General features: G+C 36.2%; 1 protein-coding gene across 1 annotated transcript in view; it reads left to right on the top strand.

The window, feature by feature from the left end:
* WDR35 (WD repeat domain 35) overlaps positions 1 to 20089 on the top strand; it is a 52119-nt gene extending 32030 nt beyond the window's left edge. The window contains exons 15-27 of the mRNA XM_005895646.3: positions 1718 to 1827; positions 2296 to 2506; positions 6556 to 6636; positions 10042 to 10178; positions 10598 to 10801; positions 11651 to 11797; positions 12399 to 12531; positions 14162 to 14272; positions 15160 to 15324; positions 16394 to 16534; positions 17510 to 17666; positions 18408 to 18648; positions 19162 to 20089. Coding sequence (XP_005895708.1) covers positions 1718 to 1827; positions 2296 to 2506; positions 6556 to 6636; positions 10042 to 10178; positions 10598 to 10801; positions 11651 to 11797; positions 12399 to 12531; positions 14162 to 14272; positions 15160 to 15324; positions 16394 to 16534; positions 17510 to 17666; positions 18408 to 18648; positions 19162 to 19312 — 1989 coding nt within the window. The 3' untranslated portion in view covers positions 19313 to 20089. The remainder of the gene's footprint in view (positions 1 to 1717; positions 1828 to 2295; positions 2507 to 6555; positions 6637 to 10041; positions 10179 to 10597; positions 10802 to 11650; positions 11798 to 12398; positions 12532 to 14161; positions 14273 to 15159; positions 15325 to 16393; positions 16535 to 17509; positions 17667 to 18407; positions 18649 to 19161) is intronic.
* The last annotated feature ends 143 nt before the right edge of the window (positions 20090 to 20232 follow it).

The raw sequence follows: 20232 nt of genomic DNA, 5'->3' as shown, positions 1-20232 counted from the left end.
ACAAATTGTTAATCATTTGCAAAAAATAACTGTGAAAGTAGTAGACTCGTGGCCAGCTGGGGAGAGTCTGTCACTGGGTTGAATGAGCCCTGTAAAGATTGGCCAACGTGCAATAGATTGGACGGTGGCAGTAGGTCTTGGAAAGTTTCCTCTCTATGTAGCCTGCTTTGTTGTGTACTAGAGAAAGTGCTTTGGCTCAGCTGTTTTCGTAAGACTTAGAATGAAGAGGTAGTGTGTTTGCTAGCCAATAAAATAAAGAAGTCTGTGGCAAATTTTTGCTGAATTTTTCAAATAAAATCAGTGTATCAATGTTATAGTGTCTCTTCTTGAGCTCTGATATTTGAAAATAGTGATTTTAGAAATAAATGCTGAATATAGTCAAGCTGGTAGAGTCATTAAATTTGAATTATGTAAATAGATCCTTGAGTGTGTATATTCCAGTTCTAGTTACATTCTTTAGACATTAGCTAAGCTTATGGGGGGAAAATCTTAAGAACATAGTATTCATTTTTCTCACCAAATGAATTTGGTGTATGTTTTAAGCAGTTTGTCTTACAGTCAGCTCTGTGGAGAGTCTTTTCTTTTTATATTCTTTGTTACATAGCACGTTTTTCGGTTGTGTTGTGATTCTGACATTTGCAGGAAAAAATAAAAAGAAAATGCAAGTCAGATCAACCATAGAAGTGGACTTAATTCCTAAATGAGAGAGTCTCCCTATAAGAAACACTCAGACAGTTTTAATACCAGCAAAAATTTTAGTGGTAAAAATACCTTCTGCATTGAAAACTTTCCACTGTTGAAATATAAAGAGCTTTTAAAACCATGACGTTTTCAAACTCAGAGTCATAGGACCTACTTTTTCAAAAACAAAATCTGATTGCATACTTCAGTATATTAAATCTTTTAAAGCCTGTACCTGTCTTTTGCACATTAAAAAAAATATCTGCCCTCGTTACCAGTCCCTTGCCCTTCCCAGTCTTCCTGACAGGCCCTCTGCAGAAGCATGCTCAGAGGAGACAGCTGCTCCTGGCAGAAAGGGAGAGGGAATAGTGGGCTGAGGGTAGCCTCCTGTTTTTCCCCATTGCCATGGCCCAGGCACGGTAGGATTTCAGTCTGTTGCTCTGTTGATTTGTCAGCCTTAAGGCTTGCAGAGTTGCATGGAAACTTACCTTCTGTTCTGTGTTTAAACACATTGAAATAGTACTCACTGTATCACTGCTTTCTGATCATCACCTTTTGCCATGATCTGGTATCATATAGATGGCTACAGGATGACAACATAGACTTTCAGTGACAACTGTATTTGTATGGTGGTCTTATATTTATTTTTCATGTATATGAAATTTAGTTCAGTAGGTGCTGTATATGTTAGCTTTCAATGTACCCTGAATATTAACCTAGACAATTGTAAATAACCCTAGATATGTCTTCCATCTGATATAAGACTTGGTGTATTAAAAAGAACTAGGTTTCCGACTTTTTTTTCTTGGATATTACATGAAAAACATTAGATCATCTTTGGCCACTTTAAAAAGGTTTTAATTAAATTAAGAGGTAAATATGTACTCAGAACATGATCAGTATCAGAATTGAGAATTCACTGTGACACTACCACTTTGGATTTGAAGCAAATGTATGAACATATAGAGAGACCTGTAGTTGTAATTTAAAGTTATTATGGTAAATAGGCTTTAGTAATCAAAAATATTTTCTGTAGAGTCGTGAATCTGGCACCTTTCAGAGATACAGTCTTCCTAACGTTGGTTTGATTCAAAAATACTCCCTTAATTGTCAAGCCTACCAATTATCCTTGAATTGCAACTCTAGGTAAGTCTGAAAACTTTCCATAGGTAGACTGTCATCCACTGGGATTGTTGTATTTATGTAACAAATGCAAAGACGTGTGTTTGTGTTCAACTTGTATAGTCCAGTGTGGTTTTACTATACTATATTTGTATTTAAATATTATATTTACTAGGAATATATATACACACACATATATATATTATATGTTTTTCTCGAATTGGGCAAAGATGTTTTTCTCTAATTGGGCAAAATATAGAAATTCTACTGTAATATTTTAGGTTATTTGCATACCAGTTGCTTTAGTCCCTTGGATACTTTTTTCTCTCAAGGAAGCAAAATGGAAATGTTTGTTTCAAGTTAATTATTTAAAGCCATTTCTACCTTCTTCCTGGGTTCTGGTGAAGTTGTTTTGAAGAATGGTGACAGGTAATTATATTCATGAATGCGAGATTACTGTTTCTCCCCCTCCTCCAATTTCATTACTTGTAGCCGCCTTGCTGTCATCGACATCTTAGGAGTTCTAACCTTCTTTGACTTGGATGCTCGAGTGACAGACAGCACAGGACAGCAAGTCGTTGGCGAGTTGTTAAAACTGGAGCGAAAAGATGTCTGGGATATGAAGTGGGCCAAAGATAATCCTGATTTGTTTGCAGTGATGGAGAAGACAAGAATGTATGTTTTCAGAAACTTGGATCCTGAGGTAAAACCAAGAAACAAGCATTAATGGTACATAAATAATGAGCCAAAAACCAAAACCTGGACATTTCTCCTTTGTTTCTTCAAGAAATTTCTTAGTGTTGGCTGCATGAATTCTGAAAATAAATAGGAACATTTCTGTGGAACTCAAAAATATTTGGTCTTAAGTGGGATTAATGTTTATCTTTTAAATATTCTCTACTTTCACTGAAAGGTACTTTCTAAGCATTTATCTGTTCTATTTAAAAGATGGAACCATGGTCACTAACTGTATAGTCTTTATTTCTTCCCTTGCCAAAGTTTAAAAAAAAAAAGAGAATCTGTAGTCTTATTTACCAAAGTTGCTTAAGGCAACCTAACCAAAAAGTGGTTGTGAAATTCCTTTGCCCTTTCATTCTATTTTGTCTGTTCTGTGCCTACCTTTGTCTCATTTATATTTACATGAACTTTATCAGCCAGTAATTCATGTTCTTTTCTCATCCTGATAATCTTGTGGACGATGACTAATAATCTCCTCTCTCTGGTGTGTCAGAATGCTCCTTTCTCACTGATTTTTAAAGTTATATTTTTTGTTTTCTACTTGTGACTCACATCAACTGATTTTTAGGCACTGAACTTTCCTGTCAGTCTGCTCTGTAATTCTTAGCTATTGTGTTTGGGAATTCAAAATTTAAGTGGTAGCCTAAACAAAACATAATTAAGAAGATAAATCTTTTAAACAATTTTTGAATTATCTGTGGATTTTCAATTTGAAATTTTCAGTACTCCTATTGTACTCCTCTAGTTGGAGAAGGCAGTGGCACCCCACTCCAGTACTCTTGCCTGGCAAATTCCATGGACGGAGGAGCCTGGTGGGCTGCAGTCCAGGGGGTCGCTAGGAGTTGGACACGACTGAGCGACTTCACTTTCACTTTTCACTTTCATGCATTGGAGAAGGAAATGGCAACCCACTCCAGTGTTCTTGCCTGGAGAATCCCAGGGACGGGGAGCCTGGTGGGCTGCCGCCTATGGGGTCGCACAGAGTCAGACACTACTGAAGTGACTTAGCAGCAGCGGCAGCAGTGGAAATAATAAGAGATGACTTGATACGTGCTTTGTGGCAGTAACTGATGTTTGTTTGGACCTGTAGTTTCCTTCTTGGGAAAAAATTACATGCTGGGGCCTCTGAGCTACTGAAGATCTTCTGTAATAATTTATTTAGTGGTAAACTATTTGCCCTTTTATTTATTTTTTTTAATTTTTATTTTATTTTTTAACTTTACAAATATTGTATTGTTTTTGCCATATATCAAAATGAATCCGCCACAGGTATACATGTGTTCCCCATCCCGAACCCTCCTCCCTCCTCCCTCCCCATACCATCCCTCATTATTTTCAGTTTTAATATCCTAAATTATATCCTTATTTGAGTCCTACTCAGGATCTTTGGGTTGGCCAATGACCTGATGTAAATTGCCCTCAAAGGCTTTGTTAAAGCTTTTAGGTGTCTTATGAAGTCACTTAGTCATGACCGACTTTTTATGACCCCATGGACTGTAGCCTACCAGCCTCCTCCTACCATGGGATTTTCTAGGCAAGAGTACTAGAGTGGGTTCCATTTCCTTCTCCAGGGGATCTTTGCAACCCAGGGATTGAACCCGAGTCTCCCGCATTTCACACAGACGCTTTACTGTCTGAGCCACCAGCGAAGCCAGGTGTCTTATGGATCTTTGTAATTTTTAGACCCTGAGTAATGGCTCAAAGGGCTTCCCTGGTGGCTCAGATGGTAAAGAAATCACCTGCAATGCAGGAGACCCAGGTTCAGTCCCTGGGTGCAGAAGATTCCCTGGAGAAGGGAATGGCAACCTACTCCAGTATTCTTGCCTGGAGAATTCCAAGGACAGAGGAGCCTGGCAGGCTCACAAAGAGTCGGACACGACTGAGCAGTTACCACCACCAGTGGCTCAAAGGAAGGGCATTGCCTTTAACCTGTATAAGCCCAGCTGTCTTTCAAAGGTTTAAAGAAAACTTGACCTTTCCTAGAAACAAGTGTGGAAGTTTGGCAGGTAACCATGGGATAAACTTGAGGATGGAAGTGAAATACTTTTTGAATGTGAGGGTCCTTTATCCATTGTTGGCCCCACTTACACTGATTTTGAAATCATGTGCCTGGAGAAGTGAGAGGATTATGCCTGGCTGTTTATGATGTGTGTGCAGCACACATGGTGAGTCCAGGACCAGGGCAAATCTTTGCTTAGTGGAAAGTGTTTCTTAAGTAGTTTCAAAAGAACAACCTTTTATTTATTTATTTTTGGAGTTTGTTGTCTGGCTTGGCAAGTATTTCAGTTTTCTGTTAGATTCAGAGGTAGGTGAATTTCTTAAAGACTTAACCACTGACTGAATTTCTTTATAAACCATGCTAAGCTGTTGTTTTCATTCATGAGAACACTGGCTGGCTGTGGTCCCTGTTTGGTCAGTTACCCTGCTTGCCATGCCTCTAGCACATGAGGACATACTCTTCAAAACTGGACTTACTAGAACTCCTTTAGGACATCGTATTCTGTCCTAAAGGGACAAAGGGTCTTCCTATGCCATCCTGATCCTGCCTGATCACTCTCCTTACCTTTCTGTTTCTCCTGTCCTCTTTGTTTTTGGTATTATTTTTTATCCACAGATCATCTTTTATGACTTTATCTTTTGTCTGCCTTGCTTTGTTGAATTATCCAGCTAGAAATAAAAAATTTTCTAGTGATGAACCTTTTTATACAGGTATACTTGGTTTACATGTAGTACCAAAAGAAAGCCTCTAAAAGGTTCCTATAGTCTATAAGGAATATTTCACCATGTGTGCTTTTTTGTGAGTTAAACTTTGTTCCGATTCTTTCTGTTCATAAAAGCATACTATTTGCCTTTATGTAATATGATTTTTTGAGGAAGTGTAGGGATTTTATAAAGTTTTCTCATATAATTTTAATCAATTTCTACTTTTTAAAGAAAATATATATTTTAAAACCTAATAAACATATATAATATGCCTGCAAGAGCCTCAGTATTAAACTTAGACATATTAAGTGCAAACTAAATATGATTCAATATTTACTTATTTTCATCTTTTTAGTGTCTTCCTATTATTATAGTTTTTAAGTTTCTATTATATATGAAGCACTAACTTTCAGAGTTATAAATCTGATACATTATTGCATTTGGATTTTAGGTTACTTTCTATTTCTTTATGACTTTACACATATATTTTGAAAAATTTCATTCTTGAGTTATTTTCATTATCAGACATTATCCTATTCTTTTTGCAGTGTTCTTGGAGGTATTAGGTATATTGGGAGTTTATTTTTTTAATATAATATTTATACCTATTTTTTCCACTAGGGGTTTAGGACAGCTACTTTACATTATAATATGCATTTGCTCTACTTTATTTCTACAAGCCTGTATAGCACTAGGACAAGAAAGAGACATATAGCAGGTTCATGTATTTCCATGTTGGCAAATTAAATCTCATATAGGAAATGAATCTATCAACAATACCCTCGGGCTAATGTTACAGAGAACATACTTTTCATGGTATGAGACTTCTTTGATATATATATAAATATATATATACACATATATATATACTTAGATACAAATTTCATTAAGAACTAAATTTAATGTTACATGGAATGAATGAGAATTATCAAACCGTATAAACCATCTTTGGATTAATTCAGAAGCTGATGCTGGTATTCCCCATTAGGGAATTAATACTGCTTATATGAGGTGTGATCATCATCATATGGCTATGTAAGAGAACATCCTTATGTTTTAGAGATACATACTGAAATAGGAGTGAAAGTCATGATGTCTCTAGATTTACTTTACTTTAAAATACTTTAGCCAAAAAATTGACAGAAGTATATCTCCAAACTGTTAATATTTATATGATAGGTATGTGGGTGTTAATGACATTTTCTCTACTTTTTTGTTTTGAGAATTTTTATAATAAAATTTAAACTCATGATAAGTCAAAGAAGGAAAATTTTATACTTTTAAACATAACATTTGTTTTTGTCTTTAAAGGAACCCATTCAGACTTCTGGATATATCTGTAACTTTGAGGATTTAGAAATTAAATCTGTTCTTTTGGATGAGATATTAAAGGTACTTCTTATTAAAAAAACAGTTACATTTCTGTTGTTGGCTTGACTGGAATTCATTTTTGTCCTGGGCAGTATGGGGTGCTGGTGAGGAGTGTGGGTTGCAGTTCCAGCCTGCTCTGTCACTCACACAACCTTTAGACAGCTTCCTTCATCTTTTAAAGTTTCATTTTCCTTTCCTGCTTGTGAGCCTGCTTTTATCTCTATAAAATGTGGGCAGTAATAGGACCTTTCTTACAGTATTGTTATTTTGTAAGATAATGAGTAGAAAGCAGTTAGTGGAGTGCTAGGACCAAGAGCTCAGAAAGGGTAGTTAGTTGTCATTATTTTATGTTAATAACAGAGAACACTGAAGAAATATTTGATAATTTTCTTTATAGTCTTTTTCTTGTTCTAGAATATTTGAGTAACTTTTTGTTTGGAGGTCCACCTTCCTTCCATTTTTATTTTCAGGTTTTATAAAGTAATCTTTCTAAATTCCAGATAATTTTTGAACTTCTACTTTGACCTTCATTGAACAGTCTTTGAGAATTTTTTACTCTGAGAATATATTGCAAGTTTACTTTCATCTTATTCAAAGTGTTTATTTTCCTATGTACTATGTATGTTTTTTGGAATTGGGATAGTAGATTTTAAATTTCCAGAAATGTTCCATTTGATAGCATGTTTTCATATTTTAGTCTGATAATGTAAATTGCAACTCTTTTATTGTGATCCAGTCTTTTCTGTATATGATGACCACACAAAAGCAGCAGGAATGGCTCCCACCCCAAATTTTGTTTGCATGTCAAGAGTATTAACACCACAGACATACCAAAAGGGTATGGTAAGAAGATCTTACCTACATAGTGAGGTTTTTCGGGGAGAAAGGACAGCTTTCCTAAGCTGGTTCAAAATTGATTTGCGAGCAAGGAAAGGAGACAGGCTAGGGTTTTTTGGGTAATTAGAGGGTGGGGCTAGAGTGAGGGCTCCCATAAGTAGGTAGAGATATGTGTGGTTTGAAACTCCTGTGGCACCAAAGGATGGAACACTTAACACTTTCTTATCACCTTGTCCAGATGTGAGGCAGAAGGGGAAGGAGTTGGGGTGAGGCTTAAAAGCTCTCAGCAATCAAACATCAAAAAGGAAGGTCTGAAATTCTGTTGTAATCTAGATATTTTAACGATTGCATGTTAAATTGCTTCAGTTGTGTCCGCCTCTTTGTGACCCTTTGGACTGTAACCTACCAGGCTCCTCTGTTCATGGGCTTCTCTAGGCAAGAATACTGGAGTGGGTTGCCATGCCCTCCTCCGGGGGATCTTCCTGGTTTAGGGGTTGAACCTGTGTCTCTTAGGTCTCCTGCATTGGCAAACTGTAACCAATATGTGGAAAGATAGATTTGATATGATAGATGAAATAAACAGGAAAAATTTTATAAAAGTGGCATCATTGTACAATCTACTTTTTTAGTGTTCAATTTAATTTAAACAATGCGACAGTGAATCTGAAGAAATTGTAGAACTTCAGATAATTTTTTTTTTCCACCACAAATGTTGCCATTTTTCTGGGTTAAGAAAGAAAACTGAAAAACTAAAGAAACTAGTGAAATTAAAAAACTACTGCTTTTAAACTGCATCTTAATGTTTGATATTATTGATTGTGCACTCTAAAAGATGGTGTTCTTACATTTTCTCCCTCTTTCTCGCCTTTCTTCATTAGTTATATTGTTATTTTTACTTTGTCAAGATTTAGAATGTTTACATTTTGTTTTCTAACCCTATTTTTCCAGGTGTTTAGTCTTTTATTTGTTTAAATGAAAGCTACTGATCAGCCTTTTTCTGTATTTTCTCTGTGCATGAGTTCTTAATTTTGATTAATCTTTTAGTTGGCTGGATTTCATCATTACAGCATTTTTCAAGAAAGGCTCATAGTTGCTGATTGCCTTGAATTCTGGAATGCTTAAAAATGATTATATTGACACTTATGAAGAATTTTTAAAACACGTATTTAAACTGGTTCAATTCAGTTCAGTTCAGTCTGTATACTTTAAAACTCTTGATACACTGGGCAGTTTGTGTATATCTTGTACTAGGCTAAAGAATCACTGCAGTACTATTGGCTGGTTTACTGGTAGGGGTTGTTAAACTGAGGGAAACCAGCTGCTCTGTGACAATTTGGTTCTCTTCCTGACTTACCACATGCAAAGCCATAAAGAAAAGAATATTGTCATATCATAGTTCCCTCTGAGGCCTTGTTGACCCAGGAAATATTTATCTGAACTGTGGCTTCCTTCAAGCATACAGTTTTAAGGAATAACATGACTGTGGTACACCTAAAAATAATAGAATGTTATATGCCAATTATATGTCAATAAGATAGGAAAAAGAAATAACATGAGAAATTTCTTGGAGGAAGGAGTGCAGAAGAAAAAGGAAGGGAATTAACAGCTTTTTATGAGGTGTTTATTTGTTGTTACAACTGTACCTGATAGATATTTAGATCAGGAAGGTTCTTGGTAGATAAAATTATTTACCTAAAATTCATCTGTTCATGGATTCAGCAAATATTGTTTGGGAACAAGTAAAGACAGTTCCTGGCCTCCAGTAGAGAAGCTGGGGAGATGGACAAGAAATTCAGCAACTAAAAGAGGATTATGGAGAAGGCAATGGCACCCCACTCCAGTACTCTTGCCTGGAAAATCCCATGGATGGAGGAGCCTGGTGGGCTGTGGTCCATGGGGTCGCGAAGAGTCAGACACAACTGAGCGACTTCACTTTCACTTTTCACTTTCATGCATTGGAGAAGTAAATGGCAACCCACTCCAGTGTTCTTGCCTGGAGAATCCCAGGAACAGTGGAGCCTGGTGGGCTGCCGTCTCTGGGGTCGCACAGAGTTGGACACGACTGAAGTGACTTGGCAGCAGAAGAGGATTAAAGCTGCTGTGGTTCAGTCAGCAGGTATATTTCTTCAAAGGTCTGAAACAAGTGTGTGTCAGGTTGGTTCTGAGACTGAATAAGGTGAATAACACAGCTGGGCATTGTGCTCAGTGTTCGATATGGTATTATCTCATTTAATCCTCACAATGCTAGAAGGTAAATTTGATTACCATCCCATTTTTTAAGATGAAGAATTTGAGGCCTGGAGAAATCAGCTGGCTTGCCAGTGATACCCAGTTAGCAGTAGGCACAAGCATGATTTGACTCCAGGCTCTCTAGCTTCAGAGTTGGTGTGTGTAACTGTAGTGCTGGATTATGGGTATTTTCCAGAAAATTCAAAAGACCCACACATGGGAATTTCTTTTCTTCCCAGTTTTGCTCATAATATGATGCAGTTGTTCATTTTTTTTTTTTTTTTTTTTTAGACTGTAAGAAAGAAATACATACTCTAAAGGCAACTATTTGGATTTCTCTCTTTTCGTCTTTACTTTTAGAATCCAGAATATCCAAATAAGGATTATATCATTAACTTTGAGATCAGGTCCCTGCGAGATAGTCGAGCACTGATCGAGAAGGTTGGAATAGAGGATGCATCTCAGTTCATCGAGGATAATCCACACCCCCGACTTTGGTATTTAAAAATAAATAAATGAAACCTCATAAAGTATCAAGTGTAAAATCTCAGCCGTTGTCCACTACTCTGATACTAGATTCCTAGTGGGAATAACTTTCATTCTTGCTCTTCTTTTTAAAATACAGAAATTTAGAGGTGGAAATAGTCAACATAATATTAGGACTTCCCTGGTGATCCAGTGGTTAAGACTCTGCACTTCCACTTCAAGGGCCATGGGTTTGATTCTTGGTCAGGGAAGTTCTGCGTGCAGCTCAGTGCAGCAAAAAAAAGAAAAAGAAAAAGTTTATAAATTTGTTAAAATAATCACTTCCCACTGTGTTTCACTAGAAGCAATAGGTGTAGTAATTGAATTCTGATTCAAGACTGGTTTATCTATAGTTCACCATAGGCTTTTACTGTTTCTCTTTTTAATATAGGCGCCTGCTAGCTGAAGCAGCTCTTCAGAAATTGGATTTGCACACTGCAGAGCAAGCGTTTGTGCGTTGCAAAGATTACCAGGGCATTAAGTTTGTGAAGCGCCTGGGCAACCTGCAGAGCGAGCCCATGAAGCAGGCAGAGGTGGCTGCCTACTTCGGCCGGTTTGAGGAGGCGGAAAGGATGTATCTGGATATGGACAGAAGGTAAGTGCGGAAGGTGCAGGTCTGGACTGCTCCCAGAATCTGCATTTTTTTTTTAAACAAATGAGGATTGTAAAATACACTAAATATATCACACCATTTTTTTTAAAAAATAACTTCAGTTTGGATTCCAACCCAGACATTCAACATGACCTTAATTTATGCTTTGTAATTCAGGGGCAGCTTTCTTCTCTGTCTTTACGTAATGTTAATGACTGGCCATGGGAGATTTTTTTCATTTGGTAGGGGAAAAACCCATGTAACTACAGAGACCAGGGGCTTTATCATTTATTGTACCACTGTTATTTAGGTTCTCTGTTTTGGTTTAGGTCATTATTTAATTTTCTGTTGTCAAGGAGCATGAAATGTAATTCCAAGGTATTTAGGGATTGAGTTTTACTCTTTATATGTCATTTTTCTTTATATAAACTACTGTATGAACTTCATTTCAGCTGTGAACATTATATCTAGTTTTTATTATTTGTACTTTCAGGAGATTGCTAATAATACAACTTAAGCTTTGAAAAGAAATATTAAACATGTAAACATGAAATAAGCTTGATCATGTCTAAGAAACTGATGAAAAGAAATGATTATTATTGAAGAGATTATTTTGCCAAGTAAATTGAAAGCCTAGGAGAATAAGAGGCAGAAAAGTGTTTCTTTTTTCCTGTTGCAGGTTCTCCCCATTGCCTCTTCCCTGGTCAGGCTAAATTTCTAAAATGTTTAGAGTTACCTTATCTGTCTCTTCATTGCTGTGTATTCTCAGTATCAGAGAATTGAACCTAGCACATAGCAGGCACTTGCTAAATGCTTGTTGAATGAATGAATATCTTTTTTTTTTTTTTGTAGAGATCTGGCTATTAGCCTGCGGCTGAAGTTGGGAGATTGGTTTAGAGTACTCCAGCTCCTGAAAACTGGATCAGGTGACGCGGATGACAGTCTCCTTGAGCAAGCCCACAATGCCATCGGAGACTACTTTGCTGATCGACAAAAGAGGTACGTCACCTATCTGGACCCCCCATCCATTCATTCTGCACTTGAAATTGTAGCTGCCTGTGTAGAGTACTTCCCTCTGAAATAATGCCAGGGAAATGAAGACCATCCTTCAGGTCGCAGAATTCACATAGCCCTAGTTACCATGGAGGAGCAAGGGATCCTTCCAGTTGTCAGGTGAGCATTGTAAGACTTTGGAATTTCAAAACTCAGAAGACGTATGCTTTAGCACTAGGTAGCTTTCTACTGTTTGTTTGCTTGTTTTGTTACAGTAGCTTATTTTCAGAAATCATTGGCTTTTATTCTGAAACTATCATTTTGATCAGTATGCTTACTTATATATGTCAATGTTTGAAAATACAACTGTGTCAGAGTAAAGCAGTATTTCTTGAGAATATTCAAAGAATATTGTAACTAAAATATGCTATGCAGTCTTTTTTTGGTTTTTCAATTTATGTGCTTCAAAGATATTTTATAACTAAAGCTGATGATTAGAATAATATTATACTAGTGCTGCCATTCTAATGAAAGAACTTTTTTGGTGAAAGTGCTTATTTATCAGGAGATTCACATTAGTTTAAAAGTTTTTCTTTTCTTTCTGTAGGTTGAATGCTATTCAATATTATGTACAAGGCCGGAACCAGGAACGCTTAGCTGAATGTTATTATATGTTAGAAGATTATGTGGGATTGGAGAATCTTGCCAGTTCACTTCCAGAAAACCACAAGTTGCTTCCAGTAGGATATTATACATTTCAGTTTTGGGAGTTGTTAGGTTACTTTATAAAGCTTTTCTGTTATAGTGAGGAAATGTACTTTGTCATATGGAAAATTAAAAATTATAACTTCACAGTTTCTAAGACGTGAAATGATTCTTTAGTTATTAAAACAATTTTCAGTATTACAGAATGCTTCAAAATGGAGAAGGAAAAAATCAATCATATTCCTACTATTTTAACATGATTACCGTCTTGTGTGGGGCTTGTCAGTTTCATAACATTGCTTTAAAAATTAGCTGAACACATGAAATACTTACAGATGAAATATGTTTTCAGAGATTGTCTTCAGAGTGATTTGAGGTGGGTGTGGGGAGTAGTGCGTGTGTATGTATGTTTGAAATTTACTATAAGAAAAGTTTAAAAAGATAGCTAGACTTTAGTAGATTATATTAACAACAAAGAATGTAACGTTTAAAAAAAGAGTGAAACTAAAGGCAGAGTTCTCTGTAACTTTGTTCTAAATTTTTTTCTTTGGGCTCTTTAAATTAATTGTTGCATAATTAATGCTGCTGCTGCTAAGTCACGTCAGTCATGTCCGACTCTGTGCGACCCCATAGACGGCAGCCCACGAGGCTCCCCTGTCCCTGGGATTCTCCAGGCAAGAACACTGGAGTGGGTTGCCATTTCCTTCTCCAATACATGAAAGTGAAAAGTGAAAGTGAAGTCGCTCAGTCGTGTCCGACTCTTTGTGACCCCATGGACTGCAGCCCACCAGGCTCCTCCGTCCATGGGATTTTCCAGGCTAGAGTACTGCGGTGGGTTGCCATTGCCCTTTCTGGCATAATTAATGGGGAGAGAAAAACTCTGACCATTTAGACATTAAGAAATAAAAAGCAATCCAGATAGTCTGAAATTGGCAAGTGTAGCCCAATGGGCATAATCATTTTTGTTCTGGTCCCCTCTTCCATTTTTGGCCTAGTTTCCTGAACAGATGAGTAGCCAACTTGTTTGGAACGTTGCTTAATAGAGGTATTTGAGAGCCCTGTGAGTGTGAGATTTCCCGTAAGCCTCTAGTTAATGACTAACACTGAGTATCACATCAATCCTTTAAAGGTATTTTTTACCCACTAGCTTGGGGCTTGCTTTGGGGCTTGGCATTTCTGTAAAGTAGCTACTGAAGTGAAAGAAGACAAGAGTTCGGTATCTTTAGAACCTGGTTGAAAATCAGATCTGTGCTGTGAGCCAGTGAAGCACAGATATTATAAAAGGTGATGCCTTAGCATCCTTTCTAGTTTGTACCCTCTGCCTCTATGTCCAGTTAAAAGAAATATTACTATGCTGTTTGCTGTATAGTCACTAAGTTGTGTTGTACTCTTTGCGACCCCATGGACTGTAGCCCTCCAGGCTCCTCTGTCCATGGGATTTCCCAGGCAAGAATACTGGAGTGGGTTGTCATTTCCTTCTCCAGGGGATCTTTCTGAGCAGATGCCTTAGTATCCTTTTTGGTTTGTAGCCTCTGCCCCTATGTCCATTTAAAAGAAAAATTATTGTTGCTACCAGTAATTGTAATATTCTTATGGAGTTTTATAAGTTGAAATGTAAGTGATTTCCTTGGTCTGTGAAATCTGATGGTAATGTTTTGTCCACAGGAAATAGCACAGATGTTTGTGAGAGTTGGAATGTGTGAACAAGCAGTGACTGCATTTTTGAAATGTAATCAGCCTAAGGCAGCAGTGGATACCTGTGTGCATCTCAACCAAGTAAGGAGCTGAAAGTCACCAGAGTGATGTTGTAAAGACTGTTGCCAGGACAAGGGTTGGAAAGCTTGAGACAGATTTTGTGAAAGGAGCCAGATATTTGTTTATTTGGTTGAGGACTGAGAAAATGTCAGAATTTGCATTTACCTCTTGAAGTGCTACCATTAAGGGTGACCACCTCATAACTAACTCAGTATGGGAACCAGAAAAACCCTGTGCTTTTAGTCTGGCAAGTTTTGTCTGGAAGTCATTTCACAATTTTCTGCATTTTATTAGGGTTGTGTTTTGTTTCCAAAGAAGGACCAGTTAATGGTCATTGCAAGAGGAAGGAATTGAGTTACTTTATCAATATTTATTTTGGCAAATCTATTTTCTTTTCCTTATAGAAAACATATATTTGATATTTTTAAGAGCTGGAATTTAACTGAAATGAAAATGCAGAATTGTTGAAATTGTTCACTATCAATGTATTCTTTTAAGCATTTTCTTAAAGTATTTTATAAAGCTCCATTTGCTTTATAAAAATAAATGTTAAATCTGATAGGATATTTTCTTAACTGAAATTCCATATTTTTTTACTATAAACAAATGTATCTTTTTCTTGCTCCTAGTTTGTGCAAAATTAGAATTATAAGATTAATATGACTATAAACTTTGATTCTTTCTTTTTCAGATGTGCTCCTTAAGCACATCAATCTTAGATCATTTGATTATTTTGCATGTTTAACTTCTAAAATTTATAATTCCTCTGATTTAAAAAATTTATATACCAGTTTTAAATTTTGATATAGTGTTTATTATTATAAATTTAAAGCTTTATTGTATGTATTTTTAGACGTATCGGACGGTAAATGCTTGGGTAATTGTATGTTGTATATATTTTCCCCAAGTGGAACAAAGCTGTTGAATTGGCTAAAAGTCATAATATGAAAGAAATTGGTTCCCTGTTAGCAAGGTATGCATCTCATTTATTGGAAAAGAATAAAATTCTTGATGCCATAGAACTCTATCGGAAAGCCAATTACTTTTATGATGCTGCCAAGCTGATGTTTAAGGTAATGTAATAATCTTGGTGAGTATTTGATTTGTTTTAGTTACCAATGTTTTCTTATATACTAAAGAATATATTTTCCATTCTTTGGAAACAAATATTTGTTATAGCAAGATCCCTCTCATTTTAGTACTATCATAGTATAACTATGTGTTATCTTAGTAGTATTACCTTTTACTAAAAAGGCTGTTTATTAATTTTAGCACCTTACTGATTCCTAAACAACTGTATATTTACTTAATACTGAAGTTAACAATTAGAGAATTTTCGGCTACTATAAAGTACAAGTTTCCGTAACTGGAAATTAAATCCCTTTGATAATAAATTTTCAAGTCCTTTTATTTATTTATTTTTTTAATTTAATTTTATTTTTAAACTTTAAAATATTGTATTAGTTTTCCCAAATATCGAAATGAATCCGCCACACGTATACATGTGTTCCCCATCCTGAACCCTCCTCCCTCCTCCCTCCCCATACCATCCCTCTGGGTCGTCCCAGTGCACCAGCCCCAAGCATCAAGTCCTTTTAAATGTGCAAGTTTTAAAGATGTTACACTTTTCATAGTAGGCATTTGGAGGGAACATGACTAGTTTGGAATTAACGTAAGCAAATTTTACATTCTGTTCTATTCTTTTACCATTTGATTTAATGACAAAGGAAAAATTTCCTTCTGAATCATTTAAACAGATTTAAATTCCTGGAGATATACCATGGTAAAGCCATCTTATCTCTAGGTACTTGAAAATTATTTAAAAAAAATCTGTTATATAAAATACTACCCTTTCAATGAAAGCTTTCTTCACTCTGACTTAATTATTTATCAGCATCTGTTATTTTCTAAAATTGTTTTGCAGTCTAATTCCAATGGCTAAATACTAAGGAAATAACTAATTACTTATCAGTACTAAGGAAAAGAAAATGTGTTTTAAAATATTTGTCATAAACGGATAGTACTTATATTCCACCCTACTGACTTTCCTCCTCTTTTTAGAGAATCAGATTTCAGAAATGAGAACATTTGTACAAACATAGATTAAGAAATATCTTCCCCCAACTCTTTAAATATTTAAAGATTGCAGATGAAGAGGCAAAGAAAAGAACTAAACCTTTACGTGTGAAGAAGCTCTATGTACTGTCAGCTTTACTTATAGAGCAGTACCACGAGCAAATTAAGAATGCCCAACGAGGCAAAGTTAAAGGAAAGAGCTCAGAGGTAAGGTGCAATATTAAGTAATGTTAAGTCATGTGAAGCATTTAAGGGAAAAAAACCCCAAAATGATCAAACTTATCTTTATGGATAGACCATTTAATGTATTTCTTTGCATTTATTTTCTTAAATGATATGAGGAAAAAGAATAAATGATTTAGAATTAGTACTCACATTTAGACATCTCAACTTGGAAATATTGAACATGATTTTTTTTTTATTAATCTGTAATCTTTGCTTAATTCCTTTCTTGGTAAATCCTTTCTAATCAGGGAGTTTTAAAAGCTTCCCTAGAAATATGTGTATTTTTTAAATTGTGAATGAGTGTTGTATTAACATAAAATTTAATCAATTCTGTTTAAAAATTTGATCATTTCTTGGGGAAGAGAATCCTTTCACAATATATCCGTATATAAAATCACCACAATCTACACTTAAAATATCTTACAATTTGATTTGTTGATTACACCTCAGTAAAACTGAAGAACAAATTTGATCATGTCAGTTTAACAAAGTATGAATTATAATAGAGAAGTCTGTGGTGACAGTTCTGTAATGATGAAATATGCTAATTTATTCATTTATTATTATTTATTTTGGCTGTGCTGGGTCTTCATTGTGGTGTAGTGCACAGGTTCAGTAGTTAGGATTCGTGGACTTAGTTGTGGTATGTGAGATCTTAGTTCCTCTGCTGCTGCTAAGTCGCTTCAGTCGTGTCCGACTCTGTGCGACCCCATGGACTTCAGCCTACCAGGCTTCTCCGTCCATGGGATTCTCCAGGCAAGAACACTGGAGTGGGTTGCCATTTGGAATCAAACCTGGGCCCCCTGCATTGGGGGCACGGACTCTTTTCCCCTGAAACACTAGGGAAGTCCCCTTCCCTAGATATTTTAACGTATAACAGTTTCAGAAATCATCTCTATTGGAAGGACTGTTGTTAGATTTGTGCTGACAGCAGATGCGGGTCTGCTTTATTTGTAGGCCACTTCTGCTTTGGCTGGTTTGCTGGAAGAAGAAGTTCTGTCGACAAGTAGTCGTTTCACTGATAATGCTTGGAGAGGGGCTGAGGCTTACCACTTTTTCATACTAGCACAAAGACAGCTCTACGAGGGCTATGTTGACACTGCACTGAAGACAGGTGGGTGTATTAACTCATATATGCAACATGTCTAAGAAGTCATAAATTGAAGATGAAGGGCAAACTCCTTCAAGTTACTCTTATATTAACTTCAATAACACTTTTTTCTTTTTTGGCCATGCCCTGTAGCCTGTGAAGATAGGATATGGTAATCAAAATAAATTATCTGAGCTGATAACTTAGAGACTCAGTTTCACTTCCTTTTTTCTCAAAGTTCTATTTTTTCAATAAGACAGACTGAGAAGCGATAATTTGTTCAAAGAAACACAAAGAGAAAACATATGATTTCATACTTCACTTTTTTTTTTAAACAAAAAGAAACATGATATTGTTTTGAGAATCCACAGAAATTTCTAACATATGTATATGGAACATATAAATGTTTTATATGTTTTATAAATATAAAACATATAAAATTATACAATTATAATATATATATTTATATTTATATCTGCAGTGTATTTTGACACCAATAATTTTTCGTATATTTCTAAGTGGTGCAGCCATGTGCGTCATTTGGTGGTGGTAATTTTTATAGGCCCTGAGCTGTTGGCTCGTGTTACAGAACGTGGTGGTCATGTGGTCTACTTCCCCTACTAGTTCTCTGATCACCTACCATTGTTTTCGTTAACTTTGCTAACATTCATGTGGGTTAAACTGAGCCAGCCTAACATTCTTCCCCATGCATGTTCACGATGGTGTGATTGCTTTACACAATCCAAATTGCCTTCTCTTTCCTAGCTCTTCACCTGAGAGACTATGAAGACATCATCCCTGCAGTTGAGATCTACTCTCTGTTAGCACTCTGTGCGTGTGCCAGTAGAGCTTTTGGTACTTGTTCAAAAGCTTTTATTAAACTCGAATCTTTAGAGACCCTCAGTTCGGAACAGAAGCAGCAATATGAAGATCTTGCTCTAGAAATCTTCACCAAACATACTCCGAAAGATAACAGAAAATCCGAATTGGACGGCCTTCTTGAAGGGTAGGGCCAATTGTAATTAGTAGATGTCATTTTTATATAGATTTTTATATCTAAATATCTAAATAGTGTAGTATAATGATGAAATCACTAAATTTTAAAGTGTCATACCTTAAATCCCTGGTGGCTCAGCAGTAAAGAATCCACCTGCAGTGCAGGAAATGGTTCAATTCCTGGGTTGGGAAGATACCCTGGAGAAAAGAAATGGCAGCCCGTTCCAGTATTCTTGCTTGGAAAATCCCACAAACAGAGGAACCTGGTGGACTACAGATCATGGGGTCACAAAGATTCTGACACCACTGAGCGACTAAACAACAAGCCACCTTAACATTGTACTCAAAGCCTATTTTCTTTAGTCTTAATAGTATATTAATGATTTCTCATTGCAAGAAAAGTTTTTATTTGAAATTTGCCTTGAAATGTTTTACATTGTTCAGGGTTTTTTTAGTATAATAAATAAGGTCTTAAGTGATTAGACATTTTAAAGTGTAATTCTTTCTCCTCTTATTTTTACAGAGGTGAAGGGAAACTGCCGACGTGTGTGGCCACAGGAAGCCCAATTACTGAATATCAATTCTGGATGTGCAGTGTGTGTAAGCATTGTGTCCTGGCTCAGGAAATAAATAACTACAACTTCTGTCCCTTATGCCATAGTGCAGTGGGATGAAGAACTGACAAACTGCATATACCGGGAGAGTTTATATAATAAGGTTGATTCCATATAGTTTATGTAAAAAAAGCAGCATCATTTCAGAGTTGTATTTTTATACAAATATGTATATATATATATATGACAGAAACTGGTTACGCCTCACTGTCTTCTGAACTTTGGGTCAGCTGTTGAGAAATCCATGATTGAGACAGAATGAGTAAAGAGAAGGTCATCTGCATGTGGTGGGGCAACTCTGTTAGGCCATTCTTTTGGATTTTCATAAACGGTAAGATAAAAATTAAGCTGTGAGATGTGAAAACACCAGACTGGCTTTCTTCATGTATCAGGAAATACAGCATCTTACTATCTCCACCATAGGAAGGGACTCCCACTCTTAATTCAAGTTTGAAATGAAGGGGAAAAAAATTGCTCAATGGCCAGGCTGGGATCAGTGCCCATCCCTGCAACAGTCCCAGGGTCCAAGAGGAAGGGCAGGGTGCACCACAGATGTCTACTCTCGGATCACTAATGGTATAGGCAGTGAGACATGGGTCTGGAAGAGCAGTAGTCTTATAAGGCTATGCTCTGGAAGTTGGAAGGACTGAAGCTGACCTCTGTTCAAGACAGAGATCAGGAACGGAAGAAAAAAAACAAAACCCAATAATATATACACATAGACATGTTATGTATATATATAATTTTGTGTAAAAATATAACTGAAATAATGATGCTGATTTTCATATATTTAGAAATTGACTATATTATCTGCCTATCTATTTTTGTGGCTGGTTATTATACTATGGAAATATTCCAAATAAAAAAAATTTTCTCACAGTGTCAAGGTTACTAATTCATTAAACATTTTTGATGGAGAGGGATGGGGAAGCGTGAGAATGGAGCAGAGTTGAATTTAGGGAATTGACATGACCTGTAGT

Source organism: Bos mutus, chromosome 11 (assembly GCF_027580195.1).
Source record: "Bos mutus isolate GX-2022 chromosome 11, NWIPB_WYAK_1.1, whole genome shotgun sequence".
NCBI lineage: Eukaryota > Metazoa > Chordata > Mammalia > Artiodactyla > Bovidae > Bos > Bos mutus.
The sequence above is the reverse complement of the archived record's forward strand: the minus strand, read 5'-3'. Positions and strand labels throughout refer to the sequence as shown.